Raw genomic sequence first — 16956 nt, 5'->3', positions numbered from 1 at the left:
CTGTTTATTAATGTAATTTTAAAAAAAAATTCTTAGCTACCAGTTATTGCCCGTTAAGGTAACATCCCTTTCCCCTACAGCATAAAATGCTTTAATTAGTATACCTGCCTCCATTTTAGAGCACCCGAGATGCCTGAATTTACTGTGAGGCTAGAAAAGCATAAAAAGTTTCCCAAATTTTGAATTTTAAGACAGAAACAAACTAAGCAAAACAGATCAGGCCACAGAATAATCCCAAATTTTCTCTTACAATAATCCAGTGAGGAAAATTTATAACAACATAGGTGGATACACCTTTCTTGTTGCCTATATTATGTTACCTCCCACCCCCTTCTTGGGAACCTTCACCAACATGGTCTGGCTCCTTCAGTGAACCTACAATAATAATTCAAAAGCTCAGTAACTTTAACATGTCGGCTACCATGGCTCTGCAAAAACTACCTGATGCCACCAAAGCTCATTCATACTCTGAAGGAGCCAGTCCCTAAGGTACAGGACAGAGGGGCTTGGCTCATCACACTTGTTAAAAAAAATCAAAACAAAACACAACCAACCATGATAAAAGTTCCTTTTTTTTTTTTTTTAACTACTAAGCTATACTAGGCTATGTATTTAAAACTTCCAGAAACACAATGAAGTTTTCTAAACTGCTTTAAAAAAGACAAAGCCCCTATAACATTCTATCAGCTCACTTCTGTTACAAAATTATTACAAGAGGCAACACCTTCTGAACAAGACTGTCTGACCAAATTTTCACAGACCACAAGCCAGAAAAAGATAACTACTCCAAAAATGTTGCACAGTCTTTACCAGCTGACCAATTTAAGAAAAACACTCACACGGCCACATGTATATAGTCTTCATTCCAACAGCTGAAATGTATTTCTGGATTTTTTTGTTGCTCTTGTTCCAAATCAGGCTTCTTCCCCTCAAGTTCTCAACATGAACTCGAGAAAAAGTTCTCTGCTTTTATGCTACCCTCCAGTTCAGAGATAAATTGAGATACAGACACAGAGAGAGAATGTATTCCAAGTGATATTAATAAGTGTGGTATCAGCTAGAAAGAACAACCCAAGGAAGTTATACATCCATTCGTCTGAATACAGTTTATTGGAGGGTTTTTCATCTGTTTGCTTAAAAGGAATCAAATGCAAAGCATTTCAACACATGACAATACCTAGTGACATGAAGTGAGGGTGCTCAGCATCTTCCGTAATTCTTTCCCGGCAATATTAGACAAGAGTGATACAACACAACTTTGCCGTAATTTAGCAAGACATACAGAAGCCATCTGTTTCACATCACATGGGCATACCACACAAACAGTCCCCAATTTCCCCCATCAGGAGGATTCCTGGTTGTATTTAAAACCGCTAAACCGATTTAAAAAAAAAATAAAATTTGGCTTACGATACACTGTAGGAATTGTCTTATTTAAACCAAGTACACCACAAACTGTCATGGTGTTCTACCAAGTGTAAACATAACAACAACTCATTTTAAGGCTCTGATTTGAGACATAAGGGTGGATACATTTAAAAACCTTTGTGATCATTTCACCCTCTATCACTGCCCTCAGCACTATTATGTGCCTAGAATAAAAATATTCTGACTGCTAAAAATGCGCCAGACAAAAAGTTCAAAATAGCAAGAGCTCTGCAGTCCTCTTTAGGCCCTGTTCACATTTTGGTTGGAGATATTAATTTATCATTCAACTACATTTTTTTTCTAAAGAAGGCAACATTGAGAGGAAGCTTTGAAAATCCTACTTACATACAACTCCACACTGGCTTTTGACTCTGTAAGAATATACACTATTCTTACCTGTTTCTAGACCAGTACTCCACCCAATATGCTTTCCATTGAAAGGAGGGTAAAAATAAAACACACCAAAAACACACCCCCAAAAAACCCCACACACAAAAACCAAGGTTCTTGATTCAAACTTTCAGCAGAAATCCCCTTCCAGACAACATAAAATAGGAAGCCATGAAGGACAAGAAAAAGAACAAACAAGTCACCTTTAATTTCACTCTTGGGAACACCCCTCTCGGACACACCCATACTCATTTAGCTCACAACTTCACCAAATAAGAACACTTCATAAGAAAAAGATTAAAAATAAAGAAAATGCAAATGTTGTGGAATAAAAACACGGACAAGATCCTCGTCTTCCCAAAACATCTATTCAGAAAATTCACCCATGCCTTGAATGTTTGGTGTTATTTTGTTCTACAATGCAAAACAATATTGTGGAAGAGTAACTGTGATTCATGGCCATGAAAACTGTTTGTAGAATAATATCTGACTATTTCTAGTTCCAAGTAAAAATTCAGTATCATTTAAATACAGATGTCAGTGTCAGACAAAACTTTTATTTATTTACTCCTGAGATCAAAGAATTTATTGCCTAATACATGTCAGTACACTACAAAAACAGGCCAATAACAATAGTGGCATTCAGCATGCCTGCATCCTTGGATAAGATAGTTCAAAGTTGTTTCTATAAGTCCATACAGGATGTCAGAGCACAAAAAGAAGGACTGGAAGAAACTCTTGCCAGAATCAGCTACATCTGGCACTATACTACAGATAGGGTAAGAACTAGAGGTGTAGTAAATGAGTGGTAAGATGTGAGCTGGTGAAGAACAGCTGTTTGAGGCCAAGTGGCATGTTCAACAGCATTCCCAAGCCTTGCTGCATATTTCTTTTTAACAGGCAGAGCTGATTTCTGACTCAAATACCAAAATCAACAGCTTAACTCAAGCTGGAACAGCTACCGATTTCCTGAAGTGGTACATCAGGTCTGTTTTTATTTGTCCATCAATGCTTCTTGACTACTATTCTCTACACTTAGAAATGCTTCTAAACGAATTTCAGGGCATATACAATTCATCTAATATTTCTTCTTTGATAAAGCATTGGTCTCATTCAGCCACTTGGGGAACCCAAAAGTCTGAGTGGGATTCCATGTTAGTGGAATTAAGTCAGTGTCAGAGCAGTCACTTCTCTGAAGAGACATGGAATTAATTATTTTGAAGTACTTAGCATAAAATGAATTTTCTTTCTCAGCTGGCTATACGAGCTTAGTGGATGTATTCCACACTCTTGAGAGCCAGGAACATATTTCTGGTCTACTTACTAGCTTGATTAACACTATCCAAGGTGACAACACTCAGCCTCTAGCTTTAAGATTAACTTAGGTTTTTTATTCCACAATCAGATTTTTCTCACTGATGTGGGAATTACTGAAACATAGCATGTAATCTTTTACCAAACTCTGTAGAAAAAAAACCCAGCTTGATATATGTGCTGTAAAGAAAAAAGTTATCCCAAAACACATAGGTTTCCCACTTCCACACCACAGAATGATCAACAACGTGAGCATGGTTACTATTTCCCAAGCTAAACCGATAGTAAGCAAGCTTTCAAATAGAAATGAAAGGACAAAGCATACTTTTCTGTAGCACTGTGTGCTCCAAGAGCAAAAGGGCCTCTTGTTACACATCCGCCACACCAGTGCTGTGGCAGTTTTGGGGGTCTGGGATTTTTGTGGGTTGTTTTGCTACTAGAACACAAAAAAATCCCATAGAAACAGTCAGATTCCCAACACACTGAGCTCCATTTCAGAGTCCTGGAAAAGTATATGAGCATCTTATGCAGAACACAAAACAAAAATCATTCAAACAGAAGTGTAGCTTTGTAGATGCTATCCACAGCTCAAGCCTGTTTGGGCTAAGAATGTACCCGATCATACATTTTTACAGGTAAATTGAGGAGGTCATGCTCCAGTATTCAGAACCTTATCTACAATATACTATTACTTCAAGCTACCATGAACATTTTCCATACTTTCCATGTGAAACAAAACACTATGCTAGAAAAGGAGATCAAGTTCAAGATGAAGCTTTGTTTTTATCAACAAACCACCAACAGGTCAGGTCATCCTGGAACGCGTGTTACAATACTTTTAATTCCAAAAGCAAAATAAATCTAGAATTAGGTATTCAAAGAAGCATGCACTGTAAAGCAGTAGCAAACACACAGGTCAAAAATAAATCAAGCAACCTAGACTCAGCTCCTTTTTCCAAACCTCCCCCCCTCCCCGTTCCAAGACAAAACACAGACTTGAAGAGTTACAATTAAAAAAACCCTGGCTGCAACCAAATGGAAGAAAAACCTACATTAAGAGCTGGCTAGTCTGAGTAATTAGCTGATCACTAAGTGCTATGCTTTGTCATTTCATTGATCTTTTCAGGCTCAGTCATTTTCTAATAGCCAGAAGAATTAACAGCTACTTCTACACAGAAAGTGGGTTTAAAACAGCACTGACAACTGGCATAAATGGGCTTTAGTAAGAGAAATCATCCATTAAACACAGAACTTGAACACGAATACAAATAGTTCATTTAGCATTCACACCCTCAAAACTAAAATGCATTGAAGAGAAGACAAAGTTAAACATAGGGGTCAAGCATGGTGCTGAATATCAGAGACCGTACCATGACAGACTTCATCAACACCTCGCCTTGTTGGACTGGTCAAAAAAAAAAACCAAACACACACAGATGATGGTACAAAAACTTTTTAACATACTGTATTTTAAAATATTAGAGGATTTCATGCCCTTTTCCCAGACCTCATCCCCATACGCTAGCAAGACTGCCTTGGGACTTACAACGACAGCACTTGCTATGAACGCAAGCTGAATCGATTAAGGGAGTTTACCTAGGCCAGTATCCCGGCTCAGACATACGGACAGTTTAAGACACTTCAGAGTAAGGTACAGGAAGCCTCGTGAATAGGCAATTGCATAATAATATGCCCACACAGGGATTTCCTTCCTAACTGCAAGCAGTTAGTGATTGGCTATGCCCTGAAGCACAAAGATTCCTATCGGCATTAAAAAGAGTAAATCTACAATGTAACGATTCAAATATTTATTATTAACATGCTTATCTAAACCCCACTTAAAATAATACTTTTCTCAACGGTATCTCTAGAAATCAAGGTCCACAAGCTAATCACATTTTCTGCATTAAAAGAATGAGTACAACTTTCAGTGGGCGCAGACCTTGCTGAGCCCTACTAAGCATTATTAATCTTTTAGTCAAGAGTTCATAGAAATACACCCCTAGACAGCAAAGTCTTTAAGGCTGGTATTTGTAAGGCATTCTCTGTGTTTACAAAACTACATAATTTACAGAATAAGTGTTAGGGTTTGGACCTGAAAAATAATGAAGGTACAGTCTAATATGATTTTTGCTTTCCAAACAGAACTGATAAAGAGTGGTTGGATAACTACCAGGCAGATTGAAAGACGTGTGAAATGAAACAGCAAGCTGAACACGCCTTCTTCAAACATGTATTAATGCCCCAAAAAAGTGCCTTCTGTACCTCTAATTTGCTTTAGGCCAGCAAACCATAAACTAGGAATTATTGATATGGTACCCTATGTGAGTATTTACACATGAAAGCATGAATTTCCACACGTAAAAACTTTCAATCTTATTTCTTAAAAGTGTGTAAATTTTGACATTGCTTACTAGAAAACATGAATGTATTTTTAAAAGTATTTTCGGGGCTGGGCATTTAGTCTATGATACAGCTAAGAGCTCCTGCTAATGTTTCCAACCTTTAAAAAAATTTCACAGTTCTAAAAACCTGTTTTGAAGCAGTACGTTATTTATCCAGAAATGCAACAGGATGTCATGACTCACTGCACAATTTTGTCATCTGTTAATTTTTCTCCTATACATACACTCAGCAGCAAGAGATAGCTTCTCCCTCTCATTCCCTCGCACCCCCATCTTCCTACCAGCATCATACGTGATTTTAACTTTTCTTCCCTTGAATACTTTTCCTGTTCCTACAGGCTCAGATCAGTGGTAAAGCTTGCCGTTAAAAGTATCTTCACTTACCTTGTCTCTGGATTATAGCCCAGTATGTAGAAAAATGAATCCACTCGGGCTTTAAACTCTCTAGCAGCAAATATGTCAGAGAAATGGGAGATATTACACTTCCCTCTGAAAGAAAGAGGGAAAACCGGATTAGAATTCTACCTCGAATAACAGCAATTGTAATTAAGTGCCACTGCAATCTGTGTGTAAGCCACAGACATCCTTGTGTTCTCATCGATGTCTAAGATGTCATAAATAGAAGCCTGTTGTAACAAATAACCATGCAGATTCTTCCCATGGTGGAAAGGGAAGAAAATTCAGTTGTGATTTCTCAGATGGTGTTCTACAAACATTCGTTATCTCATCCAGACAGCACATAGTCCTGGGGAGCCACAATTTATCAGACAAATGAACAATATCCACCCTAGAAAGACAATCCTGAAAATGTCTTATTTTCAAAGTTTTTACAGTCCTATTACACTTATGTCCTTAAGGAAGCTTCAAAAATTCTACTATTCATATTATTTCAGAAATTAGCTTTTTATTTAGAAAGCTAAATAAAACTTCACTTTAATAACAGTTCCAAAAAAGGCAAAGCTATGCTGTTTTCAGCAAGACTGCAATCCTAACAATGCAAATTCCAGACACACAAGTTTCTTCCTTCTACTCTCACACGAGTGTAAAACACAAAGACTTTTTTTTTTTTTTTTTTTAAGAAAAAGAGAAAAGAGGATATTAGGTTGTTCTACAACAGATTGTTAATAATTTTTTAAATATAGTTTGCTGATGAAGTAATTCTCCTTAAGGATAAGCATGAAGACCAGCTGTAAGAAGTTGCATCTCATTTCTTCAAGAGTTTGCTGGACTGTTAATGTGCGACAGCTGCTCGTGTTTTGCCATTCAGTGCATTGCAGTTTACTGCCACCAAGTAAATCAGATCAGAAGCAGGCAGAGACAAACAGGCCGGACAAAGGGGTAGTGCTTTTTATCTAAACCCGATTCAGTGCAATAAAGCACAAGATTTTGCTCTTTTTCAGTACGTCAGGCTTTCTACTATACATACAGATAGCATCTCTTTTCACTTGTACGTACTGAATAGTATTTGCCATTATAAATAAGCTGCTATGGGGCTTATTTAACAGTGTAAAAAGGTTTGTCTGTCTTGGTTAAAATTGAATAGAAAGTGCTATTGCCACCAGTACACAAAGATGAACAATTATTTTGCTTGTAGTAATACTGGACATGTTTGCCTAGTCTTCTCAGCAGAGCTTAGAAGCACTGCATGCTTTAAAAACTGCACTAGAAAGTTGAAACGCTAAGCTTGCTTCCCTTCCCAACGTTTTCATGGTAAAGCACTTCAAAGAACTTCCCAATCAACAGCCACTAAGAACTTTGCCTTGGAACATGAGCTCTCCGATACACAACATCAACTACTACAGGTGAGGAAAAAAACCACGCCAGAAGGATGAATAAAGCTGCCGACTGTTTTAAGACAAAATCGATACAGCTATCCTGTGAGCTGAGGCTGCATAATGGCCCTCAGGATCGCCTAATTTCAGTCAATTGTCCTTCTGGCAAAGGACGAAGCGATGCTGGATTTTGCACAGGTCACATCAGGTTGCGATGGAACATTAACGAGGTCTATAATTGAGATGTCGCACAGAAATACTGAAAGACAAACTTGTTCACCAATATTTATTTTATCCCTGGTGGCTGATGCTGGTTTCCTAACTTAGTCATTTAGAAAGAAAGAAAATGAGAAAGGGTATTTGATCTTTCACATTAAATTCATATTTTAAAAGTATTTGGGGAAAAATACTTAATTTCCTTTAAATAATTCACCTGACAGTTATTCAGTGTTTTCCAGATAAGCGTGTATTACCTATATTCATGAACGCAGTACATCTTGTCTATAGCATTTCAGACAAGTAGTACTACATATTAGCACAGAAATTTACCATACAGGTAAAAAGGACATAACTTTTATTACACACTTCCAACAGGGAACTACAAGTATCCTCTAGATAAATTTTTCCACTGGTTAGAGCAGAAGATTGGTAGTTACAGTCACTGGTTTTATTTCCCAGTTTGTCATCAATTCATTGTGTGACCAGAGCCATTTGTCTGCAGAGGGCAGAGAAATAATCTTGTATTATAATAAATTAGAATTCCATGTTAACCCTCCTTTCACACATCACAATACATTCTCCCTACTATATGTTCTCAAACTGTAAAAACACTACATGCAATTACCCTTATGTTCATCTTGTACACTGAAAATTACTAACATATATTAATCACTATTCACTAGGAAAAAAAGAAATCAAAAATATAATCTTTACCCTGCAAAAGTATATTATCTTAATTATCAGCACCTTCAGATACCATCTACAAGCCTGTAAGAATTATCAAAAGTATGAACAATCCAGAGCACAACAAAGCAACAGTGAAACCATATGCCAAAGAGAAACAAAAGAGTGGTCTGAAAGGTGCCCGTGGTATGCAGCTCCGAGCAAGAAGGCAGCAGATAAAACACAAGACAGGTCGAGGAAGTGATCAGTTTGGTCTTTTGGCAGCCTTCACTCTTTTTTGGAAGGGGAGAAGAAAAGGTTATTTTTCAAGTTTGCTTGGTATACACGTATGTTCCATTTTAATCCTTCCATTTTTATCTTTTCTTTGAAGAGGGAAGCAGAAAGGATGTAGAAGAGAAGTGAAAATGCTCACAGGGAAAATTCCACACACATAGTTCAGTTCCCCTCTCTTTAAGCAGACAGATTTCCAAGATTACTTCCATCAAGACAGACAACCTCCTGCTACCTTGTTTCTAAGCATGCTGATTTAAAATTGGAAGGTGACCTTCCGTAACTCAGAAAAAGCACTGTGGAATTTCACGATATAATACACCACTGGAATTTTCTGAGTTTACACAAAAGTCTAAAATGTAAATCAAAGACTTCACCCATGTAACAGAAGTTGCAGCTAGTTTGTCTTGAAGCTGGGGCTTCAGCAAAGTGACTCTGAACAAAAAATGTCTCCAGATGGTTCTAGTGAAACACCATCTGAGCATTATTATCAGGGAGATTATTCAATTTGCATTTTGACAATATCCATGCATGTTTGGCATGTTGAAAATCTGCTGAAAAATAATGCCTCGCTGCTTCTATTTGAAAACGTTTTCAAGTAATAGTGTGTCCTCTCAGCCTAGCCAAAGGTTAGCCACTCAAGTTAAAAACTTAGTGGGTAAAGACAGCAGCAACCTCCAGGAAAGGGCAGATAGTACAGAGTACAGGGGTCCATTACCCCTGTCTGTGCAGCTAGTTTTTAATGGGGCTCTTAGCTGAGCTGCAACAACGACAAGTGCCTCAGAGCAAAAGCCTTTAACGCAATTTAATCAGGGCAACATCCGAACAGTCACTTTACTAGGAGACACTATTGTTAATAGTGAAATCAAACACGGAGCAGGGAAGGGTCGTATTTCTGTCGGAAGTAGCAATAACCTAAATCGGCAATGATGGGAAACAATATCTCCTGAGCAACATAGATTAACTGAGATTAAAATGAGATTGTAGAATTACAGCTCCTTTTTGAATGAGAGCAGATAACACAAGTTAATTACTGTAGGAGATGAGGAGAAAGCTGAGCAGTATGCTAATGATCCCCACACAAACCCAGAAAAAGCAGCGCTCTCTCATTAAGGGTTTTCTCATCCACCTCTGAGACGCTGCACCGCATCCTCTGCGACTTACCTGAGGGCAGCAGCGTGGTAAGTGTCAACATAATCTGAAATGAAGAGCTCTCGGTTCTTGATAACTGGGTCTGTAATAACAAGCTCTCGTCCAGAGTCTGCCAGAAAGCAAAAACACAAACAAGAAACCACCAACACATTAGCTGTAGTCTGAAAGCATCTACCATTGCCATTTTGTAGGTATTTTTTACAGGTCAAAATTTGAGGATGTTTCTTAGATACACACACCTCAGGGTTAAGATGACAAACATTCAGATTGTTTACATGGCCTGCAAGGTATGGAAATAATGTGATACCCATTTTCGCACATGAATTCTCCCTTGTCATCTAGTGATGACGACACACCTTATCCACCAACCACTAGAAGTGGTCACTCCAAAGTGAAAGGAACTAAGCAAATCAATTTATCACTGGCTTTGGGTTTCTGGGTTAAGGTTTTGGTTGTTTTGCATATTTAATTTCAAATCGTCAACAAAAATCTGCTTAGTGTTCTGGCTTAGAGATACATATTGATATTCATGTTCAAATACAAAAATCCTCAGTGTTAAAAAAATTGAGGACAACTTTTTCTATGACTTCCTCAGAATACCTTTGAAGAACACACAAAAGTACTTCTCCACACGCACAAGAGTGACATTAAAAAAAGCAGCCATCTTATCAAAAACACTCACTTTTTGACACTGTGCCTATAAACCCATTGTTAGAAGTTTCAAATAAACTAGTAAGAGAAATGTTAGATTTGTGCAGCATTTGCTAAAAGCACACGCAAAATGTCCTTAATGCCTGCAAAACAGAGAATGCACGCTCAACTTTGTACTGTCATGCACCAGAAAGATGCTGTGTTCCGTATTTCAAGCATCAACTTTTATCATCACAATTCACCTTGGAGTATCTTCAGAATTTTAACAGTTGCCTCCAGGAAATTTCCTGGTAAGAACAGAAGCAAATGTTACGTCTCCCCTAGAGGCAAGAAATAAATGACACTGGAATATGTAACAGAGTTTCTTCTGCTTCTTTTAAACCCAAGATCACGCTTGTTTTTGCAAAGAGAAAAGGGGGGAAACTCAGCTATTGAGTGCTTCAGTTACATCACTTACTGCAATATTAATCACAGTGAGTATTCATACGTGCAAGCTAGCATGAATCTAAAAAAACGTAGTTCTCTTGACACTATGGCAGAACCCCAAAAAAGCAGAAGAGATTCACAATTTCCTCAGACAACTTGGTCTTCAGCCAGTTAGGTATTAGTACGCTGTCCAGAAGGCCTACAAAGAATCCAGTGTTATTTTTCTTTTCTATTCTCTCTTAAGGTGTTAGTATAATACAGCACAGTGTTTAAACCTTACCTGAAATTAATCTGATTATAGCTATGGTTACAGGACATACACTAGTTAGAACAAACAGGGCAGGTAAGAAACACTGTCACCCATCTTCTCATATATTGTTTTTATCAACAGTCCTTGCTTCATATTCCTATGCAAAAGTGTTCTTGCTTTCTGGACTGTTAAAAGTTAAAATGCAGAGTACAAGTAAAGAAGGCCTTACTCTACAGAGCCTAACTTACCATTCTCATTGTGTCTGTCCTGAACCAAATGCTGATAGACTGAATCTGGGACTTCAGACTGGCGATAGTACCATTTGACATTCATAAGGAGGTGGTCCCGTTTACTCTGAAAAAGAAGGTCTAAAGGCATTACTAAAAAGGAAATCAGACCATATCTGACACAATCTTCTAAAGTATACAACTTGTTTTCACACTGAAGAAAACCTGAGGTAAGACCCAAAAGGGAGGAAAACATATTTCTGTGACAATGAAACAAGGGCAACGTGCTAAGGACAGATTGACTTTCAAATTAGACAACGGTGACAATAACCTACTGCATCACCATGCAGTTGTACCTCTCTAAATATCTGACCAGCAAATACTGTCTAATCTACTCACCCACAGAAATCTAACGCAAGAAAAGAAGAGGCAGGAATCAGAAAAGAATTGGAATTTTTGGCCTCATGCAGCACGATCTTAGTCTGCTGATTTCAACAAACAAGTTATTTCTGGCCAAACACAGAAAAAAGAATACCAATAGCAACACAATTCAACACAACCCTTCTTAACAGCTGTAACCAGGAGATACCAGGGTTTTTTTCCCCCGAGGACAGATGGATTGAGACGTGGTTGTAAATGTTCTTTATTATACTTCTGCACACAAAAGAACAGGATGCCGCGCTTCCACCCCAATAATTATAGTCTCTGACCGCTCATGTACCTCACAAAACCAGCAGCAAAATTTACACAAAACTGTCTTCCTCAAGTGCTCCTTTTTCAGCTGAGAATCCAGCTACCAGTTTGCTCCTTCTCGGAAGGAAACCGAAGCATAAACACCACTTTAAAAGAGACTTTTTAGATCAAAGTGTTACAGACTCTGTGCTTCAGTTTATCTTTGAAACGCTTGGTAGGCAATTCTTTCTACTGCTCCGAAACACTTGAAGAAACACAGGAAGTCCTAAAGGAAAATTAACATTCTTTTGGAATGAGGCAACTGCAAGCACCGGTTAGTTTTTTCTGGACTACAGCTCTCTAGAGCCTTCTACGACTGCTCTTAAAACATTTACACTTACAAGTTAAATCACAGGTTACTGGACCATAAAGTTCTTACCGTCTGTCTTGTTCACGTCAGCCTAGTTGTTACAGCGATTTCCACCCTTTCTGCGTATCAAACATCACAATCTTGCCATTAAATGCACTTCTTGAAGGCGTTGATTAAAAACACATGTAATACCACAAAAAAACTGCTAGTGGCAGCATTGTGCCAGAAAAAAGTTTAACTAAGCCACCGCTACCACACGCGCGTCATGTACCGAAAGCCTCGAAAAACATTCAAGAACATACTAAGCATACTTGTGCTGTACAGGAGAAGCCTGAACCTACTCTTTTTTTTTTTTTTAAACCAGCACATTTGCAGCCAAAGACAATACGCTTGTCTAATGCATGAAAAAAAAATCGAAAGGACAAAGTCTGAGAGGCAACAGCGATGGCTGCGGCCTGCTGTTCGAAAAGTGTGGTTGCAGACTTTGCATACGTTGTATGCACACATGGAGATTATAGCCCAACGAAAAGGAAGGGATCGGAACCGTCAGATGTTTTCATTGCCTTGGCGTCCCATACAGGCCCGTCAGTCGGCTGGTCACGGTTTTATTTTTCATTAGGCCAAGACTGTAAAGGAGATGGTGATGCAATCCCTTAACTTCCCAGTCTCAGTTTCTTATTAGATCATGAAATAGCACAGGGCTTTTTAGCAGCACGGGGATAAGGCCAAGGTCAACACTTAGAACGTATTCTGATACACTTGGATAGAAGAAATTAGCGGTTGGAAGTGAGGTTTTTCCACTTGCTTGCCCTAAGGGACCATCTCATTCTCTGCCCTCCCAAAAGTCTGTCACTCAGTCGACGCAAAGAGAAGGCTTTGCTGATTGCTATGTCTCCTGTAAGCTTCACAGCAAACGCCCAAGTTCTGCAAGAGGCTTTAAAAAAAGGAATAGCAGGGGATTACACAAGAGCTTATTAGGACTATTCACACATTAACTACAGCAAAGGCAGGCAAAGTATCTACTAAGTTTTGCAGTATTTTATCACCTCATTACTCAAAAATCCCACACTTTAGGAAAGCCTAACATCTACAGTCGGGAGCTTTTTGCTAGTTCAAGCATTTTAAGTTTTACGGCAGGGTACCAATTTCCCATTTTGAAACTCCGGTCTCAGACTCACAGAATGCCTTAGTTGCTCCCTTCACTGCCGTTTATTCCAGCGGCTAGCAGTTACTCTGCACAGTGAAAAAGAACAATATCATTTCCTCCCCTGAAATCAGATTCACAATCAGGAAGAACAAGGGGAATGAGATTGAATTTCAGGAGGCTGGCTGAATCCAAGAAGTTTTCAGGAAAATGATGAATTGCCCTACACCACGACCTGCCAACAGGAATGGTATTGACTTCTTCAGGTTGATCATGTAGTTGCGAGGCATTGTCAGAGGGGAAGATTACAAAGAAAAAGAAATTACAGGTGTTTTCATAACACAGAAAAGTGGCTTTTCTTTCATTACACTTCAGAACAAAAATAATGTATCCTTAAAAAATACAGAGGGAAAAGGTGAAGTTTGAGTTAGAACCTAAACAGATAATAAAAACAATAAATCAATCTAAATAGTGTGTACAAGCATAGATTTGAAGCCATGGCATACAGCAACCTTCTCTGCTTTTAACTTCTAAAAACTAAATGTTATGAAATAGGCATTTTACATTAATTACAAATCACAAGAAAAGATTAGCATGGCCAACGTAGAAGTCTTTAAAAACTATCACATTCATTACATATCTTTCACGAAAGCAAGCAGCACATGCTCGACAATGCTGACTGCTCTTCATCATTTGAATTGTAGCGTGCCTGTCTATGGGACGACTCAATGCCTCTCTACATAAGGAACACAGCAACAAACACACCATCATTTACAACAGAGATATGCAAGTAACTTTTTACAAAAGAGTCTCTGGACAATGATGCAATTAAAAATATGCGGACATATTAATAAGCTGCTATTTGTGGTCTGCTGATAGCAGTTGGGTTTGGGTTGGTTTTGTCGTTTGGTTTTGGTTTGGGGGTGGTGTGTGTTTGATGTCCTTCCTAAATACATCTCTACCATGTTTGCTGCTTTATGTCCAATTAATTTAAAAGCTCCCTCTTGAAAAGTATTTTCTGTATCCACTCTCCAACGTGCGTGATTTTGCAGGTTTTAACCTGAAGTTGCAATCTCCCTAAAAATATAAAACGTCTGTCAGAATCTTGTTTTTCACATTTACATCCTTCATTGCACAGAAATTCCTAGACATGCTATTTTGTCAGCTAACTTTCTAAATATGTATGTCACTTACAGAGCACACTATACTCAGAGGTGTCAAGGCATCAACTTCTGTGCTAGACTATTTATTTTAGAACCATGTGCACACAAAAGAAGTGTCCCCAAGTTCATAAAGGTTTGTTTGGTTTCTTTTTACACCTCTACATATGAAAGATGCAGATAGCCACATGCCAAATTCAGACTTGCAGAAACCACAGAAATGGCAAGTCCTTTAAACTGTCTTTCTGTCAGCTCAAAAAGATTCCCTATGCTACAAACTCCATTCTGCCCTTAAATGAAAATATCGTCTATCATTGCAGTGCTCAAAAAGTACTCATTTGGGCATTTTGTTGTTGCTGCTGTTTTGTTCTTTTGTTCCTTTTGAAAAACAGGAATCTGTTTTGGACATTCAACAAGAATTAGATGAAATCTGTAAATGGATTAAAGCATCCCAGTTTACAAGCATCTGGTCAACTTCTATTTAAAAATGAGCCTCTCCCGTAATAAAGGAAAAAAAATAATCTTGCAGATTCTCTTTAAATTTCCACAGCATTTGTGACAATTCTGAGGTGACAGTTTTCTCTTAGAGCACACTTGAAAACAGAGTTACTGCACATTACAATTCACATCTTAAAGAAGAGTCCACATTCTCTTCCCAGGGTTATGACTAACCAAATCGTGCAAATTATCACAGATGTCCTGCAGATTCTCTCCGAGGGATTTAAGTAGTATCCTTCATTACTTGCCCTATTTAGATACCATGTTAAACCACAACTAGCTTTGGAAACAATATACCAAATGCTAGAGATGACAGATGGGCACACTGGAGTCAGTGAATAATAGCTATTTCAAAGGAACAAACAGCAAAACAGAAACAAGGAAAGGAACATCTTTCCTTTCAAATGTATTTTCAAGAACAAAACTTTTCTATCAGAAAAAAAATCCCATGATTAATTCTAAGCTACCAAATTATTTGTATTATTTTAACAACATATTAAACATCTTGTGCACGGCAGCATAGAAGCTCTTGCTTCACAAAGCCAGTTTTCAAGTGGACATTAATTTTTTTTAACACTAGAAATTTCCCCACTCCTTCGGGGCATTATTTGTCCCCCCAAAACGATTACTTCATTTCAGACAAACAGTTCTGATTATGCTCCATGACACAGTATTAGCCTGACTCCAACACAAGTGGTAGATTTGACTTGCTCCACTTGCTGTGCCTCACCCTCCCTGGCCCATCCCTGCCGTGTTGAATTGCTCCCCATATTTCTACTCCTACTGTAGAAATATTTTTACACTTACTCAATTTTGACATTTACTAATATTCAAAGGAGGAGGGCGGGAGAAACCTGTCATACCAGATCCCCTGGGGAAAATAAAAGCAAAGGAGGGACACAAACAAAATTATCTGGAAATCAGCAGCTAAAGAGATACAGCGAGGATCATTTTTCTTCCCACTCTGCAATAGCATATGTCATTTCCAGTTCTCAGGATATCTTTTTGTAGGCTGTTTTCTAATTAAATAAGAAACCTGATCAGCTGTTTGTAAGCCAAGAAAACCCAGCTTGGAAATACAGAGGTTATTACTACAAGTTTATTTTATTTTTGCAGCTTGATTATTTAATTCCAATGCATGCATATTAACACACAATTACTTCTTGCAAACACAGAAGCATTGTCAAAAGTGAGAGCTATCGGTATGCAGCAAGAAATAAAAACGTTAAATAAGAGCACTAAATATGGCAACATGCAGTTTAATCCCCTCTGCCCCTCAAATACACAACCCAAGGCAGCAGCCCTTTTGGTTCCTGTCCTCTTAACCCGAACCAACACAAAGACTGCAACCTTTAAACCTGTTAGTGTTCTCTAATGACTATTCCATCTACAAGAGCTTTTCTAATAGAAACATGCCTTGATGGCTTATCTCTGTGCACAAGGCAGGCCACAAAGAACCCTCGGCTTGATTGAGCGCAGTAATGGAAGGCAGGAAATGAGAAGGCTTGGTTAAGCCGCGGATAATCGATCAGTGTATTCAGTGAAGTGTGAGCTGAGCTGGGAATAAGCTGCCTGGGGTATCAAATATTGCTGTTTCCAGGGTAAAGTCCCATTTCTGTGATCTATGTAGGAGAAAGCATAGTTTATTGACAAAACAATATAGGATTTTTTTCACAATGTCTTGCTGTTGATATTTTGTGTTTGTTTACAGCAAGAATTTCTCTCGTGTCCCTTTTATTCACAAGTTCAACAAATGAACCTGCTTTTGGAATTCATGAAGTCACCTCAGCGTGCTGGAAATTAATTCAGTCCTGTGTACAAATAACTCAGATGTAAAACAAGCATCACACCATCCCCTGAATTTCAAACGTTTACACTCAGATGCATATGCACATGAACGCTCAGAACACCTTCAGGGACACGC

The 16956-nt window shown here is 38.3% G+C and overlaps 1 protein-coding gene across 1 annotated transcript in view; it reads right to left on the bottom strand.

Annotated features, from left to right (window-relative positions):
* The window catches only part of LOC104617345 (arginine-glutamic acid dipeptide repeats protein-like), a gene marked incomplete at its 3' end in the record, with an annotated part of 96199 nt that overhangs the window by 33093 nt on the left and 46150 nt on the right, over window positions 1-16956 (bottom strand). Inside the window, exons 4-6 of the mRNA XM_010282667.1 lie at window positions 11210-11341; window positions 9647-9743; window positions 5922-6026 (exon numbers count right to left, since the gene is read on the bottom strand). Of these exons, the coding sequence (XP_010280969.1) occupies window positions 5922-6026; window positions 9647-9743; window positions 11210-11341 (334 nt within the window). The remainder of the gene's footprint in view (window positions 1-5921; window positions 6027-9646; window positions 9744-11209; window positions 11342-16956) is intronic.

The sequence above is a fragment of the Phaethon lepturus genome, unplaced genomic scaffold (genome assembly GCF_000687285.1).
Source record: "Phaethon lepturus isolate BGI_N335 unplaced genomic scaffold, ASM68728v1 scaffold6020, whole genome shotgun sequence".
NCBI lineage: Eukaryota > Metazoa > Chordata > Aves > Phaethontiformes > Phaethontidae > Phaethon > Phaethon lepturus.
This window is presented reverse-complemented; position numbering and strand designations above follow the sequence as displayed.